This window comes from Trachurus japonicus, chromosome 20 (assembly GCF_045865225.1).
Source record: "Trachurus japonicus isolate A0001 chromosome 20, Traja_1.0".
NCBI lineage: Eukaryota > Metazoa > Chordata > Actinopteri > Carangiformes > Carangidae > Trachurus > Trachurus japonicus.
Genome location: NC_140926.1, coordinates 4142666 through 4160045, shown reverse-complemented (window position 1 = coordinate 4160045; position 17380 = coordinate 4142666). Strand labels below are relative to the sequence as shown.

Here is a 17380-nt window from a genome sequence, read left to right as displayed (position 1 = left end):
ATTACAAGAATAAAGCCGTAAATTTATGACTTTATTCTCAAAGTTTACGATTTTTTTATGTGGCCCTAATACTCCGTCGTTAAAATCAACCTGATAATCATTACTAATTGAAAATCGATTGATAATCTAATCGAATGGGGAAATCGGACCGCCCTAGTTACAGAAGCAGGACACGACGACCTGATGTCAACAGGTGGAACCACAAGGGTTAAAAAGCTGATCCTGTGTTTAGTGTGGAGCTAAGTCTCCAAATTATGTAAGAGCTGCTGCTGCTGCTACTGGGGGGTGAGGATGGGTGGGTGTGTGTGTGTTGGGGTGAGGGGGGGGGGGTGATGCTGACCTCAGTCTGAGGACGAAGTGTTGGGAGACGGACTGGAGCAGCTATCAGTCTGTCGGCTGAACTTTAACGTCTCCCAGGGATCTGAGGACACACACTCACACTCACACTGCTCTGCTGCGGCTGCACCGACATGGACAAACAAATGCACACACACACACAGTCCAAAAGAACGCACACACACACACAGACTGCGGAAACACACACAGAACATGGCGACAGACTTGCAGCACTCGCTCGGTGAACAGTGAAGTGACCGGACAGAGTCAGAGTCAAATGGACAAATACACTAGAATAGATTTTTACTCGTCGTTTGTCCTCATGAGTCTCCATAGTGTAAATGAGCGACTACACACACACACACACACACATCCACATGCACACACACACATACACGCACACAGTAGTTTTGCCAAATCCTACTCATGCATGCACAAGTGGAGGAAGAGGAGCTGCAGCCCTGAGAGGACGAGCAGCAGCAGATCCAGGATCAGCTGAGGAGGAGGAGGAGCTGCAGCCATTCAGACTGTGATCATAAAAATATAATATATAATCATAATATGACTTCCTCTTCACTATTGTAACACCATATTTGGTGTTTCTGACGCTGGGACACGAGGCTCTCAGGTCTGGAGCTGAGCCTGCAGACGTATCTTTTGTGTGTCTGTGTGAGACGCCTCGGTGACTCATGTCGTAGTAATTGCTTAAAATCAAAAGGAATGAAAATAGAAAAGTCGCCAGCGAGAGATTTTTTTTCATCCTGGCAGCAACTGAATTTTTTTTTATGATTTGAGGTTTTTCCTGGAATTTGGTCACTTGTCATTTATTTATCTACTTATTTAAACCTTTAGACCAACGCTCAGTTACAGAGCTGAGGTGGTGGGAGATCATCGTCTACAGAGTTGCACAGTAATAACTGAATTAAAAGTGTTTGATGCACAAAAAACTAAAAAAGTAGATTGTCCAAGTCTGGTCTGAGCAGGTCTGGTCTGGTTCTGTGGTCCAGAGGTTTTATATTAGATGAAAAGTTAAAAGTAGGATGTTGGATAAAGACGAATGTGTAGTTTTTAATTCTACTTCTGCAAACAGTCAAATTTAAGTGGTAAATTTACATAGTACAAGTTCTTTGCTGTTGTTTTTTCTTACACATACTACATAATATATACTGTCCCATGCATCAAACTGGTCATAAATAGATAAATGCACACAGCCTGTTTTTAGAAACTGTCCCTTTAACCCAAGCAGACAGGACTTCAGCCTCAGCTTTCACTCAGTAGATGAGCTAATGAGCTGCAACACATCAAAGAAAGCTGCCTCTGATTGGCTAAACTAAACTATACTGAGTTGAAAACCCCTTTTTTTTTCTTCTATTTTTTGTATAAATTTGTTTAATCCGACTGAATCTTAAATATTACACAGCGTCTGTGAATGCACCACAGGTTTTAGTCCGAGTGTGTTGAACCGGGTCACATGACCGACCGTCTGTCATGTGGACGATTAACAAACATGTGGAGAACATGAATCGGTCGTGACACAGAATCAAAGGAGCGACTGTGAACAGACGGAGTGTGTGTGTGTGTGTGTGTGTGTGTGTGTGTGTCAGACAAAAGGGCTCATCAGGACAAGACACACACACACACATTGCCTCATAGTTCATCAGGGTAAGAGGGTAATAAAACAAAGAGGAGGAGAAGGGATGATGAAGGGTTGATACTACTAATGAATACTTAATGAACTTTAATTCAGGGAGGATTAGTGTATTTAGCTTTGAGTTTAATCCTCCTTCAGTCCGGCTCTTTGTTAATCTGCTCCTTTACTCTCACTCTCTGTTTTCTCTCCTTCTCTGCACTAAACTTTCACCTTTCCTCTTTTCCTCCTCTGACTTCAGCTGCTGCTGCTGTTCAGGATCAACCTCTGGAAACCTGTCACATGTCTTTAGCATTTTTATTAAATGTCAAAGAGGAACAGCGTTTTGGTTTTATGTGGGACTTACAGGCTTTTATGTCCTCCATGTTTACATTCTGTCTCCATAAATTCAGTTTTGCAGCAATAACTGTTTATTTTATAAAAATCCCTATTTCTTTCACATTAAAAATCTCATGTGCACAATCTCATCTTCCCTTTGCATTTAATTTAAAAAAAAACCTGCAAGAAATGTACTAACATTGATAACAAATGAATTAATCAGAAATAATTAGTCAATAGGAAGATGTATGTATATTAAAATGTGGAATTTATAGCAGAATAAAACCATAATCCTGCTGTTTTACTTGTAGGAAAACGTGCACGATGTTAAATTCTCCATGTGAATCATTACTGAGCTGATTCTACTCGATTTCATTTGTGAGCCAGATGCAAATATAGAAATAAACACACACACACACACACACACACACACACGAGCGGTGGCACCAAATTAATCTGAAATAAACGTTAGTTACTGAGCTCATTAGTTACTGAGCTCATTCCTCTCATTAGCTCTTCATTGTTGGTTAGGGGGCTGGTTCTGGTCTCTGGTCTCTGGTCTCTGGTCTCTGGTCTCTGGTCTCTGCCCTGCAGCTGCTCAGCTTCTGCCCCGCTCTCCTCTCTCCTGAACGGGGCAGATGAGCCATAGTGGGGGGGTCGGGGGGTCGGGGGCAGCTACTCGACCGCGGGGCAAATAAAAACATAGACACACACATTAGTAATCCAGTGGCAAAAACAGGGGCGACCTCAACTGTGGTGGTTCTTTTTACAAAACGCCACTGTTGCTGTGTGTCTTCTCCTCTGCCACCTAGAATATAGACAGTATATTTACATAGCCTACTGTACTGTATATATATATATATATACGTATATATGTGTGTGTATAGTGGCTCTTTCATTAAGCAGCAGCTTGGTGGAAACAAGGCCGTGGCCTAGTTTAGATCTGGACGTCACAGAGGAGCTGAGGACCGTCCAACATCTCTGTGCTTCATTTGATCATCGTTACAGATTACTGCCATGTGAGCTAAACACCAAATCTACTTCTTCCTCTTCCTCCTCCTCCTCCTCCTCCTCCACGGCTTCAGCGCCGGCGCCCTATGGTTTTCGCTTTTACCGAAAACCCCCGTCTAATCTGGGATGAGCCGGCGGGACGGGCTGAAGTCCTGCAGCTGTCCTCCAGCTGACCCCGGCTGCTCCGCTGGGAGAGACACCACCGCGGGTCGGAGCCGCCGCGGGACCGACGGGCGCTGCAGGGACGGGTCACAGAGGGGACACGGAGGAGGACGAGCCTCCACAGCGTCCCGTTATATTCAGACATAATCGACGGGACATTATATTAATCATGCACGTTGGTTCCCTCTGTGTCCACCTCTACCTGGACAGACAGTCTTGGACGTACGAGGATATTTTTCTTCTGTCCTCAGACGGCTAAAATAAAATGTTCTCTTATATTTTGAGACGCTGTTCCTTATTCCTTCTAAGAATGTACAGAGGAGAAATAAAAGCAGAGTGAGAGAGGAACAGAGGCATGGTGAGGTGAGGGGAGAAGAGACGAGGTGACACGAGGAGAAAATAGACGTGGAGAAGAGATAGGAAGAGACAAAAACAGCCTGGCTGTGTCTCTGAGGTTAAAGACGTCCACCTGCTACGAGCTCTGAGAGGTTTCTGTTTCCCCCCAGTTCTCTGTGACCACAAACACACTTTAAACCTTCCTACAGATCTGACCAGTTATTACAGAAGATCACAGATCAGCCGGTTTGATCTAATCCAAGACGAAGCCACATGGACCTGAAGTTCACACATGATACCACACCACAGCAGACTGGCCTGATGTTTTATAAACTCTCAACCTGACTCCATATCTAATAACCTGCTCCTGCTGCTGCTGTGTTGAACAGAATCGGCCAATCAGCGCTTTGCGGTCAGGATTAGAAACGTGCAGAGGTGCAGACTCAGCGGGGGGCAAACCAGACAAATGACCAACTATAAACTCCCTTTGACCTCCATTAATTATAACAGCGCCCTACAACTCCCATAAGTGGGGCCTATTATGTGTATGTGAGGCATTCAAGGAACATCTGTAAATCGTAACATCAACCAGAAGTCTGTATCTGAGATGTTATATTACAATCTATTCATTGGACCAAGACATTATTCATCCATTTATGCATCTATCAGTGAGTTGAGGGTGAAACAGTTGTTATAATATTTCGATTCGATGCTTGTTTGTTGTTCTCTCTTTGGACAAACTGAGACATGATGGGATATATGTTACTAACTCTGTCTCTTGTCCAGTTCACCCTGGGACAGACTGTGGACATGTGTGGTGTTAAACACATGGACAGATGAATAGATGGACACACAGCAGCAGTCTGAAACCAGACGGAGGAATCAGCTGCAAAACATTTTAGTGAAGTTTTTTCTTTTCCACCTTGATTACAAACATGTTCCTAAATTAAAGCACAGCAGGTGTGTGTGTGTGTGTGTCTGTGTGTGTGTGTTTGATGACACTAACACAGTGTGTGAGAGGTTAATGTGCATTGACACACGGTGGAGAAGCACGGTGCATTAGAAGTGACAACCTCTCTGTAGAGTGTGTGTTTGTGTGTGTGTGTTTATGTTTCCTGCAAGAAGCAGGAGGTTGATAGGACCTGCAGGTATCACACACACATGTACGCACACATACATACACACACACACACACACACACACACACACACACACACACACACACACACACACACACACACACACACACACACACACACACACACTCCATTGGATGGTGCAGTCCTGTCAAATCAACAGATGAAGCGAACAAGTGCAGCAGAGAGGAGGAGAATCACAGCTCAGATGTGTTGATGCTTTCCATTCATCACACACATACACACACACTATACACTAACATGAATAAAGAGGAAGAGATTTGCTTCGTCAAAAACATGCACACACATGTACACAAGGATACACACACACACACACACACACACGCACACACACACACACACACACACCTTCACGTGTGTATGAAAAGCCTTTCCCTCCACAGAAGCAGCAGCAGCAGCATCAGTGAGGGAGAATTAGGTTTCCTCTCAGCTCAGAGATTAAAGCTGCATCATGAATATTTAAAGGAGATTTACACCACATCACTTCTTCAAGTCAAAGAAGCCGACAGCGCAACTTTATCAAATTATACACAGAGACGGTGACGAGTCGCGGAGTTTCACTCAAATAAAGAGGAGGTGACATCATGAAGGAGAAGGGAGGAGAGGCTGTGGTCGACTTCAGGGACTCCATCGCAAACTGTTGTCAATGTTTAAAGTGTTAATTCTAGTTAACGAGTCTGAAACAGAAGCAAAGCACAAACCTCCAACACTCAGACTGATCTCAGGTTAAAGGGATAGTTCAACATCTTGTGTGTGACCTGTGACCTGCACATTCACCACGCTATGAGTTGTTTTAGAGGCAAATTCATGTAAAACCGCTGATGCGCGTTGCCTTCAGGGACAGTTTTTCATCATCAGTCTCTGCATTTCCCTCTAAAACAACTCTGTCTGGTAACGTTGTGTTATTATCTCATAGCGTGGTGAATGTGCAGCTCACAACTTGTCCACCAGAGCGTTGTGGAGTTGTTGGATTGTGTATTTGATGAGTTTGATGAGGGAAACCAAGAAATCCCATGAGCCTCCGTAGCGTAGCTCTGAGCAGCTCACGGCTCTGCTCCGCCGTTCTAAAAACAGCTTGCACCGACAATTAAAGGTAACAAACCTACTGCTGTGACTATAGGGATTATGGCAATGGGCCAATTTGCCAAAATGTTGAACTACTGTATCCCTTTAAATCTACAGTCAAAGACTTTATTAACTCATAAAGTGAAGTTGATGCTTGACACACATCTATGGTTCAATTTGATTCAACAAACCCAGTATGAAGCTGCTGGGATGTTTCTTTCTGCAGCGTCTGCAGGTTGTTTAACATGATGCAACACCTTCATATATATATAGAGCTGAGATCAATAATGTATAAGTCATCTGCACGCTCCCTTCATACATCATACATGTCTTCAGTGTGTGTGTGTGTGTGTGTGGGCAGATGCACATGATGTACTGTACTCTGCTCTTACACAGCTCCTCCTCTAAACCTCCTTCACTCGCCCTCTTCACCTCCTCCCAGGCTGATGTGTGAGAACAGATGTTCGAGATGAGGTGAAGGAAGTGCGTGTTTGTGCATGTGTGTGGTACACGTGTGTGTGTGTGTGTGTGTGTGTGGTGCGTGGTCATAAAGGTACAGCACGATCTAGCACATCTGCTTCCACACAGAGAACTCGTCCCATCCATCTCCCCCCCTCCTCTCCTTTTCCTCCCCCAGCCCCTCACCCCCCACAGCTCTTTGAGTCTAAGTAGGACAGGCTGCCCCATATAGACGCTCACATCCACACACACACACACATATACACACATATACACTCATGCTGACAGACACACACTGCACTGGTCAGCATCTCTGGACGTTACAGTAACAGTATAGTGGACAGTAAAGCTTTACACAACACAACACGACGATGTCACCACAGAGCTTCTCCTCTCTACAAGGTCACGAAGTCATAAAGTGGATTTAAACTTATTCAGTTTGTTTATGAAGGGTCTGATCAATAAGATGTGAAATATATTATAAACCACAGAGCCGAGTGGAGAGAAGGGAAGTCTAGGTGTTTAAGTCTTTGCATGAAAACCACAACACTACTTACACAAAACTATTCTTTTTTATCCTTTAACTCCACCTGCTGATGAAGACCATGTGACATGGAGAGCTCCAGGTTCAGCTACTAAATGGACTTTGTCTCATCCCACAATAAACATGTTCAGCTCTGAGATCATGTGATGAGACGTCAAACAGAAACAGCTGAGTCCATTTACTCTGAAGATTAAGTTGCATGAACTGCCTCTTGTGTCTCTTGTGTCTTTCTGAAAAATGACTTTGTTTTTCTCTGTCAAAGCAAAAAGGAGGAAATAATGCAACATGCTAATTTTGGTGCAGATTAATGTGCGTTTTCCACTCACTGCTGCTCTGCTAATGTTAGAACCTGAGGGCTGCAGCTCTCCAGTCGGCTGCTGACAACGCACTCCAGTGAACAGAGGCCACTTGACATGTCTGAAGAGTCTGGAGCTGCAGAGCTTATAACACATGCATGATGTACTGTAGGATAAGTCACATAAGTCGCATACGTCAGTGTATTTTCAATGCACTTAGCTGTTTTTTTTGTATATAATCAGGATTTTCCAGCTCATTTTGGTGCAATAACAGTTTTGCAAAATCGTCACTTTGCATCAGATTGATTTTATTGTACCGGTATGCACAAATTGAAAATATGAAAACTTTATGTTATAAAGCTGCAGAAACCTTTTCGAAAGAGCAGCACTGTGGACACCAAATGAGCTGAATTTTAAATGAATGAGGAATTTGATGAGAAAATGTTCAGGTTAATCTTTTATGCAATTATTTTGAAAAGGTCATCCTGCAGACTGAAGAGACAAATCATTATTGTGTCGTCTAAGCTGCTGGGTCCTGGTTATGGATGTGGTGGTGGTGGTGGTTTATTAGTGCAGCCTGGTGCAGAGAGGTTTAATGAAAGGTAAAGAGGAAAAAGAAAAAAGAAAAGCAGATGAGTTCCTGAGGCTCGTCTCCTTTCATGTCGGCAGCCGACAGCCCGCCAGTAAAACTGAGAGAGAAGCTGGCAGAGGCACTACTCCCTTTATTTCCTGCTCTGTGTCTTTTTTAAGCCGTAACTAGAAAGGCTAAGGCGAGAGAGAAATGTTCCAGTTTCTTTTTGTTCTCTTTCCAGAAAAAAGGAGAGTCATGAAGTAAATGTGTTTTGTAAGCGTAGAGGCAGCAACAGACAGACAATCAGCTCCCTGAGGCGCTCGCTAATCTCTGAGCTTTACACTGCAAAAAAAAAAATCCTCAGGTTACAGCCACTGTTGAGTAAGCGTCTTGTTCTTTTAGAAGCTCCTGAGGTGGAGGGAAATAAATAATAACACGGCACATGATACAAAAGGCTGCGATGGGCAGGAACAGAGAGAGGAAGCAGCTCCACATCAGATAAAGGGTTAGTTCAGGCAGAGGAAGAGGAGGAGGATGAAGAAAGAGAAACCCAAAGCCAGGTGAGTGTGTGTTATATCTTGGTTTATTAGCACAAGGTGCAGCAACACAACAGAGACACATCTAGAAAAAGATACTGAGTTACTGAGTGCATCTAAAAAATAAAATAAAAACAGCACAAGTTCAAATCCATCAGTGAAATTAAATATCTGCTCAGGTTGTTGTTGTTGTGTCTGTCGCTAACAGTCAATCATGTGCAAACGACACTTTTCACATTCTCATTTTATTGGTCCAACGACAGGAACTCACTGAGCCTCATCCACTAATGTGTCTTAACCTATTTATTCATTTTGTTATGGACCATGTGATTTAACAAAGCTTCACCACAGGTTAGAAAACTCTGCTAACTGTTGCTAATCCTTAGCTCCAGTCCAACAGCAGAAAATAAAAACACAAACCATATAATACAATTAGCTAAAAACAAATACAGTCTAAAAAATACAAGCTACAAATAGTGTAAAATCAAATATTTATACAAAAATGTGTCAGTCTGAGACTGTTAGCAGAAAATCAATGAGCCTAAAAAAAGTGAAATCCTGTAGAAAGGAGGAGCTGCACGGTTCATTCAGGAAATATGAAATTAATAAAACTCTATGTCTACAGTGTTTATAGGAACTATTTCCTGGTAGAAAGAAGCTCTACATTTCTAAGGAAAACAAAATAAAAGATGAATGAGGCTCAGTTACAGCTTCTGTTACCTCTGTGAGATAAATCCTCTCAGTATTTGATTGATCGACTGAATCTTTGGCAGAAACAACAGCAACACAACTGAGCGACAGACACATAACGAACATGAAGAAGTTCATCATCAGTTATCGACTCGTGCAGACGGATTAATAAAATAAACAACCAAGGCTCAAAGACGGTGGGAACATCTCCTACATTCTTTACATGGATGATTGTCCACTGAAGGTTTGATCTCTATATATTTAATATTTGGTCAAAGGAACAAAGACAATAGTGCAAAACAGACGGAGAGTCCTGATTGGATGGCTTCGAGATTATTATTTTTTGGGCGGGGTTAAAGGTGACAAAGCATTTAATTTAATAACAGTAGATGAAATAAACTTTCACAAAAATACAGATAGTCCTTTGGTGTGTAAGTGTGCATGTGTGTGTCAGTTTGAGAGGACGAGGGCTGGCTGCTGGGTGCTGTCTGTGCCTCCCAGTGTGTGTCTGTGTTTGTGTGTGTGTGTGTGTGAACTTACTGTCTGGGTCTGCTTCAGTGCGATTAAATGCTTTTCACTACATCTGTGTGTGTGTGCGTGTTTCTGTTCATGTCGGACAAATAGATTTGATTTGCAAATAACAAGTGATGTGAACGAAGCAGACGAGGAGAGAAACAACTCATCGCATACACACACACACACAACCACACACACAACCACACACACAAACACACAAATAAAAACTAAAACCAAATACAAATTGAATTTCAAATGTGACTGTGTGTGTGTGTGTGTGTGTGTGTGTGTCAGAGACGCCCAGTTGGCCCAGCGGAGTGAATCACAGTGAGCCAGGCAGCGCAGGATCAGGAGGAACAGTGTGTAGCTGCAGTAGGGACAGCATGGCATGGGTGTGTGTGTGTCTGTGTGTGTGCATAGTGTGTGTGTAGGTTGCACACAGGGGTAGAGAGGGAAGAGGTGCACAGAAGCGGAAGCACAGCTGATTGACAGTCGGCATGGTGATGGAGGCGGGCTCTAGTCCTCTGAAGCGTGGGGATAGAGAGAAAAAAGGGGAGAAAGAGGAAAAACAAGGGAGGGAGGGAGGAGGGAATAAGAGTAGAAAATAAAAATAACGGTAATAAAAAAAGGTAAAATAGAAAAAAAAGAGGTAAATGAAAGAATAAGTGGCGTAAAAGAGAAATTAAGATTAGAAAATAAGATTGAATATATAAAAAAAAGTGTTTATGCAGAAAAAAAAGAGGAAAAAACAAGGGAGGGAGGAGGGAATAGGAGTAAAAAAAAGGTCAAATAGAAGAAAAAGAGGTCAACGAAAGAATAAGTGGCGTAAAAGAGAAATTAAGATTAAAAAATAAGATTGAAAATGTTAAAAAAGAAGTGTTTATGCAGAAAAAAATTATATGAAGGAAGAAAAAAAATGGGGGGAAAGGAAGAAAGCAGGTTAGTAAAGCTGTCAGATCATCTCATCATGTCTCTACTACACCATTTATTTGTCTTTACATGCCGTCATGCAGCAGAGGTGACATGCACATGCACACACACACATTCAAACACACACACAGACACACACATCTACTCTGGTCCTGTCAGGATTCAGCTTACGCTCTCGATTCTCTGACCCAGTTTCTACTTTTACCGCCTGCGTCCTGCGTCCTGCGTCCTGCCTGCGTCCTCTCCGTGGACTCGGCTGCAGCAGTGATGAATGGATCCAGAGCCAGATGCTCCAATCACATCGCACCGCACTCTCCTCACACTCTACTTCTGGTTTCTTTCTTTTTTCTGTTCTCAATTAGCTCTGAACCAAAACTTCCACATCCACTCACTCCACTCAACTCAACTCGTGCAGCTCCGTAGCCATGGTAACACAACACAAGCTTAATGCCATGCCATGCGAAACACAGCCAGACAGCTCAGCAGTGAACATGCCAACAACACAACACACACAACACACAACACACACAGGTCTGGTTTAAATGCAGAGCAGCATCCGACTCACCACACAACACGCTGCCATTTATTATTACAGGGTTCCTACACATTTTACATTTCCAAATTCCATACTTTTTCCAGACCCTAATTTCTGGACTTCCACTGCAAAAAACTCAAAATCTTACCAAGAATATTTGTCTTATTTCTGGTCAAAATGTCATTTCTAGTCAAATCAAATCTTATTATACTTAAAATAAGACTAATCACATTTTAAAAGTAGCTTGTTTTTAGACACTTTTTTACTTTCAAGCAGATTTTTCGCTTGAAATAAGTGGAAAAATCTGATAGTGGAGCAAGTTTTTTCTTTCTATTACAAGCACAAAAATCTTGCTTTCACTGGCAGATTTTTCTACTTATTTCGAGTGAGAATTTGTTTGAAACAAGTGCAAATGATCTAAAAACAAGTTCATTTTTAGGTGACGAGTCTTATTTTAAGTGGAAAGAGTTTAGTTTTGACTAGAAATGAGACATTTTGACAAGAAATAAGGCAAATATTCTTGGAAAGATTTTGAGTTTTTGCAGTGTCTCAGTAAAAAAAAATCAAATAATTTGTGACATTTGAGTAAATAGATGTGCATCATGTTAATAAATCATGCAATTAATCATTTGTTTTCATTATTCTGAATGTGTATGCCATTATGAAACCAAATCATTTCCAGGAGATTGTAGCTAGGTACAACAGCGCATACAAAAATAATAATGATAGTTTCCATTTTCCATACTTTTCAAGACCTGGAAATGTATAAAATCAAATTCCATATTATTCAATACTTTCCATACTTGCATAGGAACCCTGTTATTATTATTATTATTATTATTATTATTATTGATCCTCGCTGGTTTTTAATCCCTCAGCAAGACAACAGATTAACAACCTGCCACACTGAGCTCGTCACCGTCATCACACCAGGAGGTTTACAAACCAAACCAGTCACACTGCTGCTTTTATAATCATCATATTCACTACAGCTTTAGGAAACAGTTACTGTAGCCTGGATGCTACTTGTTGTCAACTGGAAAATAAGACCGATATCGACCCACGTGTCTTCTTAACCTTCATATATATACACATATAGAGATGAACTATAGACACACACGTATTCCTAACCCCATGCAAAATCCTGTTTCTGCCTACGACATGCAGAGCTATGAGGTGAAATGGAGAAGATGAGTGTGTGTGAAGAGATGGCGACAAAGGAAGAATCTGATCAGCTGATTAACGAGAGAGACACACACACACACATTTAAACACACACACACACACACACACCTGAGACAGTTTCTTCTATTCATCTGTTTCGGTTTAAGTCAGACGGGAACATGGAGAAAACACCACAACTGTATTTTTTTCTGTACGCGCAACAGACGGAGTCATAAATGAGCTCTAACGGCCGTCGCCGTGTCGTTTCATTCATTTAAAAAAAGCAGCTGAAATCATCAGGGTGATGATGAGTCAGAAACCTCTCTGCTCTACCGTCCATCTGAGATTCATTTTCATGAATTCATTATGCAAATTAACTCATTTGCATCTCAAAAATGATCGAAAATTAATTATTTCATCATTTATACTCTCCTCTCTTTTCCTGTAGAGTTGAAGAGTTTAACGATAAGATAAGGTAGGATAAAATATTTAAAAGCAGCTGATAGTTAGATTTATAGTTAAATATACTGTAAAACATCACTGAAGGTTCAGCTTTAAGTACATACAGTTCAATAGAACTAAATAAAAAATACAATTTCAAGTTTTACTCAAGTCTGTTGAAGGAAACTTGTAATTTGACAGCTGCTACTTTTACTTTCAGCCTCTGTGTTTTGGATGTTTGGGTTGTCATGGATACCAGTTGTTATTAAAGCTCAATAAAATAACAGATAGAGCTACAAATCAATTCATGTGGGGTTTTTTTTATCATTATTTCACGTGGTCGTTGGTTCGTGACGTTGTTGTTTTGCTTTCGAGGTCATTTTAACGTTTTTTTTTTTTGTTTGTTTTTCCTGGACTCAGATGTTTCAGTGGAGCCACTTGTGTTGTTGAAAGACGAGTTTGAGTTGTTCCCTCGTTCACAAAAGAAGAAGGAGAAGAATGACGAGAGCAGAAGCCTTGGACTCAAGAGCAGCTGACGACGTCCTGCACTTAGAGACCAAGAACACACACACACACACACACACACACACACACACACACACACACACACGAAGGATGTAAAAGAAGAACAAGGTTGAAAGACAAAGAGGCGACTTGAGGCTGTGATTGGAGGATGAGGATGACAGGGAGCAGACTGACCCACGACGGCAGAGGGGGATTATTATGGGATACGTCTTCTTACCAGGCTTTTGCGCCCCATGAGCTTCCTGCTCGCCATTCTCCAACGCAGCACCCGAGTCTGCACACACACACACACGCACACACACACACACACACACACGTTCACATAACACATTACTATCCATCTGTGTCGCCTGACATTTTTTATTCGGTCCGGCTGCAGTTTTAGTTTATTTATATTATTAATCCTTATCTTATTAGATTTTTTAGTTTTATATTTGAATTCTAATTTTTTTATTATAAATAAAAATCCTTATTTCTCACTGAACTGTTTTCCGGTTTCTTTTCTGCGCCTGGATTCAGATAAAAACTAGGGATGTCCCGATCACATTTTTTTGCCCCCGAGTCCGAGTCCGAGTCATTTGATTTTGAGTATCTGCCGATACCGAGTCCCGATCCGATACTTTGGCAATGCAGTTAAGTTTTTAATGTAGATCAACTGTATCATCCCACTATTTTTCTGTTCTTTGTGCTCTACTAGGGATGTAACAATATCACAATCTCACAATAATACTCTACCTCAATAACAAGCCCATGACATTTATTGCAGTATTGTAAACTCTCAATGTATATTAGCACAGTAGCTCCACAGTATAATATTAATGCCGTTATCCATAAGTCAACAACAAGAACATTTGGTCAAAAATAAAATAGCTTATCATGTCTTTCTCAATCACCAGCCTCTCTCCCCTGATCCCACCCTCTCCTGCCTGTCTGCCCCCCCCCCCCCTTCACCTCGCTCCTTCTCCCTCCCTCACTCACTCCGCTCCTTCTCCCTCCCTCCCTCACCCAGCTCACCTTGCTCCTTCTCCCTCTCTAACTTTAAATAAATACCTGGTTCTGTATCTGCCATCACGCAACACAACGGTAGTTTTTTTTTTCAACAGTATGAGAAGTTTAAGAATGTCCGCGACATCTGCGCGGTCGGTCCGTGTGTCGGTCTCACGTGCGTTACGTCGGACTCGCTCTCAGTAGAAGCTGCAGTGACTGTTGTTGCTGCAGGTGTGTGTAGCGCTCAAACATCAACAACAAGCTGCTTGGAAGTCAGCAGTGAAACAACGCAGCCACACGCACACAAACAAACAGTGAGCTGACACGGTGACACGATCGTCTCTCACACTCTCGCAAGCGCCGTCATTTCATAGCGTTACTTGTCCGCGACGACGCAGCCACACACACACACACCGTGGAGCTGTGCGCCACAGACCATGCACAAAACACAAGCACGCTGCACCGAATGCGCGTCGCTTTGGGTAATGAGCGCACATGACGAACGTCTACAGTAAAAGTAATGTGTTTGAGAGTGCAAAAGATGATACATCTGAACGCCCCCCATGCGGCCCGTCTTCGCTTTAGACAGATAGGAAAACCCTGACATGTAGATATGTAATATATCCGATTCCTGATCGGGATGTAACGTCCGATTCCGATCGAGTCTGAAACCACGTGATCGACCCCGATTTCCGATCACGTGATCGGATCGGGACATCCCTAATAAAAACCTGCTGATCCTGATTTTAAATGGTCCCTCTGTGTACTGTAGTTGTTGTTGTATAGTTGTGTGTGTGTGTAGTGGAGGGTGTGTCAGTGTGTGATGATAGAGGAGTTGATGTTGTGCGACATCCGACTGCTGAATCCTTCAACTATGCACAGCTGACACACACACACACACACACACACACACACACACACAGTACACATAGTACAAGGGCACAATGAGTCAAACACACACACACATCTACATGCATGCAGAGGAATAAACATGCACACACACAAACACACACTGATGCTGCACATTTGAACGTATGTTTTTGTTTCTGTGGCGTCTTACACACTTATTTCTTTCTCTTCTTAATCATATTTGTACCTTTTCACTGTCAGTACATCTCTGTTTTATTAATTACAATGTTCAACATCAACCTGCCTATAGGGACAAAGGAGGAAATGAGCTGATCTGAGCTATAATCCTACAAATTTACATGAATGTGTCCATTAATATGTACTTAACTGTCCCCTGATTTTTTATAATCAAATTAAATATTCATTCATTCATTCATCATCATCATCACTCACTAGTCGCTACACACTGACTCAGCACGATGACCTCACAGCACCTCGCCTCAAACAACCCAGACGCTCCGTCTAACACTGAGCTCAGCATGTCTGCAAAGCTGTGCACAGATAAAAAGTCTAACATGGATAAATAGATAAATAAATAAATAAATAAAGGACAGGGACGCAGCAGAGACTCATGCAGCAGAGTGTGTGTGTGTGATGCAGCGGCAGCATCAGACGAACAGATAAACAAGTGAAGTGTTGCTGCTGTGTGTGTGTGTGTGTGTGTGTGTGTGTGTGTGTGTGTCTGCTGCTGACAGAGGACAATAACAAAGTGCCGACCGACCGCCCGCCCAGCGCTGCTGTTTGGCACTCAGGGTGTCAGCGTTTGTCCCAACGCATGCACACACACACACGGAGTGGTGTGCCAGAGTTGATCACTGGCAACACACAACGCCACCCACGGCCCGTCCTGCAGCCGGCTGGAGCCCACACACACACACACACACACACACAACACAGTCTGACTGTCTGAGCAAAGTGTCTGTGGAACCACAACAGGCCCGAGAGCTGAGTCATCCCCAGTTCACTGTCACTTCCTGTTATGTGGCGCCGCACTCGGCTGTTTGTCTGATCCGTCCACGACGCGTCGTCTGGGTGTTTACTCACCTTCCCTTCAACCGCCCTGCACCGCTTCACCGTCTCGGCAAAGATTTTACTCCTCATGTTAAACCGACTTTTCAGAGTCATATCTCTGATGTTTAATTGTCGGTGCAAGCTGTTTTTAGAACGGCGGAGCAGAGCCGTGAGCTGCTCAGAGCTACACTACGGAGGCTCATTATGGGATTTCTTGGTTTCCCTCATCAAACTCATCAAATACACAATCCAACAACTCCACAACGCTCTGGTGGACAAGTTGTGAGCTGCACATTCACCACGCTATGAGATAATAACACAACGTTACCAGACAGAGTTGTTTTAGCCCCGGAGCCTCTTCACTTCACTGTCTCTATAACTTCCTGTTCAGTTCCCAAAATTTTACCAGTCGCAGCTGAACTCTGATACGCTGATCTCCCCGGCTACTATCACCCCCCCCACACACACACACACACACCCCCACACACACACCCCACCCTGCTTGTGGCTGAATGACGGCCCAGCAGATCCAAAATGGCAGCCAGTGTCCAGCGGTGCCACATAATACTATGAGACGTTTAGTAGCAGCTGCAGCTCAGGTTATATAACACACCAACGTTTAGGATGCTGCTGCTGTGGACGGCAAATAAAAACACAATGTTGTTCAGGAACTATTTTAAATGAGAAGACAGAGCGTATGGGGACGTTCTGCACAAACACCTTCACCCTCCTTCATCTGTTTTCTCTGATATTGCTCCAATAAGCTCAGTATGAAGCTCTGTCTGCAGCACCAAACAGCCCAGACACACAGAGCAGCAAGCAGCCTTTTTAAAGGGACAACGAGGAGTTTTGGAAAAGCGAAGCGTTTTCACACTACATTTATGAGCCTCCGCACCGTGAAATTCTTTTGACCGGCGCAAGACAGACTCATGTTTTCATTCATCAAGAATTAAAGTCAGAGGTTCGAAGACGATCACATACCGTCGTAGTTCCCACCATAAACGGAGATTCGGCGGCGTTATTCTCATGACTCGCCATGAAACCGAAAGTAAGGAAACGCTGGTCGGCTCGACCAGCATTTCCACCACCACTAATAATAACAAAATAACGATAGAGACAAAACGATATATTTATCGAAAATGGGCCCATTAACAAGTGTGGGTAACGTAGATTCATCCACATTAACGTGAGACTTTTTTATAACCAAATAGAAACTCCTCGTTGTCCCTTTAA

The 17380-nt window shown here is 42.8% G+C and overlaps 1 protein-coding gene across 4 annotated transcripts in view; it reads right to left on the bottom strand.

The window, feature by feature from the left end:
• LOC146966198 (uncharacterized) overlaps positions 1–17380 on the bottom strand; it is a 104755-nt gene that overhangs the window by 57650 nt on the left and 29725 nt on the right. For all 4 annotated transcript variants that reach the window (XM_085762943.1, XM_085762941.1, XM_085762944.1 and 1 more), the window contains exon 3: positions 13458–13514. In XM_085762943.1, coding sequence (XP_085619069.1) covers positions 13458–13514 — 57 coding nt within the window. The remainder of the gene's footprint in view (positions 1–13457; positions 13515–17380) is intronic.